Source organism: Carlito syrichta, unplaced genomic scaffold, assembly GCF_000164805.1.
Source record: "Carlito syrichta isolate Samal-C Ts95f unplaced genomic scaffold, Tarsius_syrichta-2.0.1 Scaffold316442, whole genome shotgun sequence".
Classification (NCBI taxonomy): domain Eukaryota; kingdom Metazoa; phylum Chordata; class Mammalia; order Primates; family Tarsiidae; genus Carlito; species Carlito syrichta.
The window spans coordinates 1,278,246-1,282,005 of record NW_007260538.1 but is presented as its reverse complement, the minus strand read 5'-3'; the positions used below and the strand labels follow the sequence as shown (position 1 = coordinate 1,282,005).

The 3,760-nt window shown below is 38.2% G+C and overlaps 1 protein-coding gene across 4 annotated transcripts in view; it reads right to left on the bottom strand.

The window, feature by feature from the left end:
• Window positions 1-1,755: 1,755 nt before the first annotated feature.
• The window catches only part of GLO1 (glyoxalase I), a 21,663-nt gene continuing 19,658 nt past the window's right edge, over window positions 1,756-3,760 (bottom strand). For all 4 annotated transcript variants that reach the window (XM_008074439.1, XM_021707218.1, XM_021707219.1 and 1 more), the window contains one exon: window positions 1,756-3,561. In XM_008074439.1, the coding sequence (XP_008072630.1) occupies window positions 3,473-3,561 (89 nt within the window). In that variant the 3' untranslated portion in view covers window positions 1,756-3,472. The remainder of the gene's footprint in view (window positions 3,562-3,760) is intronic.

The window sequence follows — 3,760 nt, the reverse complement described above, 5'->3', positions numbered from 1 at the left end:
ACAGACAAGTGACCTGGTTCAGGTTGAGACATGGGGGGAAGTCTGCTGAAGAGCTTTGGGAAAGATGTTTCACTACTTATCAAACACACATGAGGAATAAAAGATTATTTTCTTTCACTGGACACTGTTGGTCTACACATGACAACTGGAATCATGGTGGGCATTTTTGATGACGAGTATTACTGGTCCAGAGAGAAAAATGCCAAAAATGACGGGATGGGAAAGATGGAAGTGGGAGTCTTGCTATTTCTGAACTAACAACCCACTTTAGAGTCTCTGAAGTGCTTGCTACATCATAGTTTTTTTTTCTTACTGCTAGCTGCAAGTGTCCTTACTGATATAATGCTCTTCACAGTTATGTTGCTAAGGATTACTTATATACACTGCTATAGATTGCATATTTGTTCATCCTCCTACCTCCTAATTTATATGTTTAAGCCTAATCCTCAATGTGATGGTATTTGAAGGTGGAGCCTTTGGGAGGAAGTGTCATGAGGGTGGAACCCTCTTGAATGAAATTACTGCCCTTGTAGGACATGAGACCTACATCTCCCGGCTATATAAGAACATAGCAAGAAGGTGCCTATTTACAAGTCAGGAAGGGGGCCCTCACCAGACACTGGATCTGCTGGGGCCTTGATCATGGCCTTCCCAGCCTCCAGAACTGTGAGACATATGTTTGTTCAAGCCTCCCAGGTTACGATATTTTCATTACAGCAATTTGAATTAAGACACACTCCATGCAATCCAGGTCAAGATACTGTGTAGGGAAGTCACAAGTGATTCCGTCAGCCATCAGCTCTTTATTTAACCACCTGTATAACTGAGTACCTAGTCTTAGCCAGGTAGCGCTCATGGGAGAGACTGACTTGTTCCACACTGACAATAATCACGGAAAACAAGAACACTTGCTTCTTGTGATCTAGTTTGCCTGTTTTTGATTTTTTAGACAGCAGAATTTATTAAGAGGACAGAAAAGCTCCCACAGTGGGAGGGGACCTGAAAGGGTTGCCCTGGTTTGCTTTTTGTCTCTTCTCAGGTAAGTTTGTTTGGAAGTGAACTGTTCTTTTCTCTAACAAGGCTTAGTAATACAACGCATAGTTGTCCCTTGGTATACGTGGAGGATTGGTTCTAGGACTGCCCACAGGACCAAAATCTGCTCATACTCGTCTCACAGTCGGCATATGAAAAGTCAGTCCTCCGTATAAGTGGGTTTCACATCCCACGAATACTGTATTTTCAATCCACATTTGGTTGAAAAAATTCCTTGTATAAGTGAACCCACACAGTTCAGACTCGTGTTGTTCAAGGGCCATCTGTACATTTTTTTCAAAGCATATAGGAATAAATTTAAGGAATAAGCAAGGGCTATCTTTAGGCAAGTTTTACTTAGCAAGTAGAGAAGGCTTCTTTCCCTGGAAATAAAGCTTAAATGACTGAATTTATGAATCTATTAGCCTTCCCATTTGTCAGTTCTAGTATTCAACATGTGAAATTGGTCTTAGTGAGTTCCTACAACTCATCTTTTGCTATTTGGCCTTTCTTCTCACTGCACTTTATCTACCTCAATACTTATTCCTTATTTATTCTCCTCTTCCTGCCTTTTGACATTTCCATATCCAGAGAAACCACCTGTTCTACAGCTCTTCCTCGTTCAGAATGAACCTGAAAGCCTTTTCAAATCCTTTCAGTACTCTCTTAAGGGCATCCTTTTTAAAGAAAGAACATGCTGGACAGAAGTTCACAAATTAAACATAGTCTTATTTGAAATTTTATTTTATGTCAGCCTGTAAGTACTGCTATTTGTTTGAAGTGCTCACGTAAATCCATTTCATTCAAAAAGGAAATTTAAAGTGCTTCTAGCAGTGCAAGCACAGTTGGCATGGCTTATCCAACGGTCTTCCACTCGAATCTACAGAAAACCTCAATGTAGTCAAACCACAAACTGGATGTTTCTATTTTCTGGGCCATTCGAGGTTTTCAAAATCACTTAGATTTTAAAAAACCCATCAAATGTCTTGTGTTTTCCTTCTTTATATTGAAGAACTTCAGTCCCACAGTGAACTACATTTTGTCCAAAAGTGCTTCATCAGGACTCATTGCCCTCCTGTCTACTGGGTCCAAGTAGACAGACCATTAGGCCATGCAGCTCCCCTCGGCTTACACTGATGGGTGGCCTGTGGGTATGGGCAGGCAGGAGGGTGGTCAGGGTGGGAGACACACAAGATGTTTTTATAGTCTGGAGCTTGAGGGTTTAAAAAAATCAACAGAATGTAATTCAGTATTTGTTTATTGGCTCTTTTTGACTGATTGTTGAAATTAAATGAATTGAAAGGGAAAAAACGAAAAACAAAACATCAAATGTCAATCTTTGCAGGGAGGACCACTGAACTGATTCTAATAACTAAGTTATCAATGAACATAATTTATCATAGATATGATTACTGGCATCATGAAGACCTTGTAGGGAGGACTCTTCATGAGTAACGTAAGCATCACTTGTGCAGGAATCACTGGGTGTCCCCAGAGCAATCTTGTGCTTAAAGATTTCTGTTTCTTCCCTCCCATGGTACTCAGCCTGAGGGGCAAGGGCACAATGCTCAAATTCATAAAAGGTTTTTAAAACAGGAGACTAGTGGAGGAAGTATTGTGAAGTACTAATTTTGAGGCACAATCTACATACTAAAAATGACTATAAGATCTTGAATACTTGAACCTATGTATATTGCCTTCAACCCATTAAAGTGATTTCAAATGTCTAGCTTGCTTTCTTTCCCACATGATAGTTGGGAGTAGATATGCCATGGCCTAGTCCAGGGTCTAGGAACTAAGTAAATATTATTTCCTCCCTCCTCCCCATTCCCAAATAAATGAGGTTAGCCTTTAAACTTTAAATGTACTTTATAAATAAAAAGAAATTACTTTTTCTATCAGTATCCTTGTCAGCATAATTCTGAATTGCTCTCAAGAGTATTTTCTCTTTTGTAAAATAAACACTTTGTACTGTTTGAAGTACACATGAAGTTTCAGTCTTGTTCAGTGTTCTTTACTTTCCATTGTGAAAAGTTGGTTCTGAGGAAACCCCAGAAGATAACCAGAACAAAAACGTCGTTTTTGTTTTTTGTTTTTTTTGAAAATTATGATTAAAAGGCAGACTTGAAGAGAAGTAATATTTAGGAGATAGAAGGAAAATGTAGCCTCTGAAGGGAATTGTTCTAATTATTATCTAAAAACTAAAGTTATACCAGTACGTTCAAGGACATAAAATAAAGTACTACTTTAAAACCAGAACAGTTACCAGTTAGGTGAAAAAGAACAGCTGAAACAGGAAAAGGAAATGAACTTAATAATTTGAACTGGGACAACGATCCATCATCAGTCCTGGATGCTTCTGGTATCTGAATATCTTGAATCATGTTGTTTCATTTTTAATATGTCTTTACTAAAATCTCAAAGGAGCATTCTCACAGCACTAAATAATAGTTGCCATTTTGTTAGGATTCAAAATTTCAATCCAGTAGCCATCAGGATCTTGAATAAATGCCAGGCCTTTCATTTTACCTGTAAAATGAAAATTTTCATTATTGAAAACATTTTTTTTAAACCTTAAAAATTTTTTTATTAACTCAAATTTTAATCTGCATTTTAATGAAGTACTTTTTTTAATAGTAATAATTTTTTTTTTTGAGTTGGAGTCTCACTCTGTCACCCAGACTGGAGTGCAGTGGCTGCTCCTGGCCACCGCAGCCTCGACCTGTTA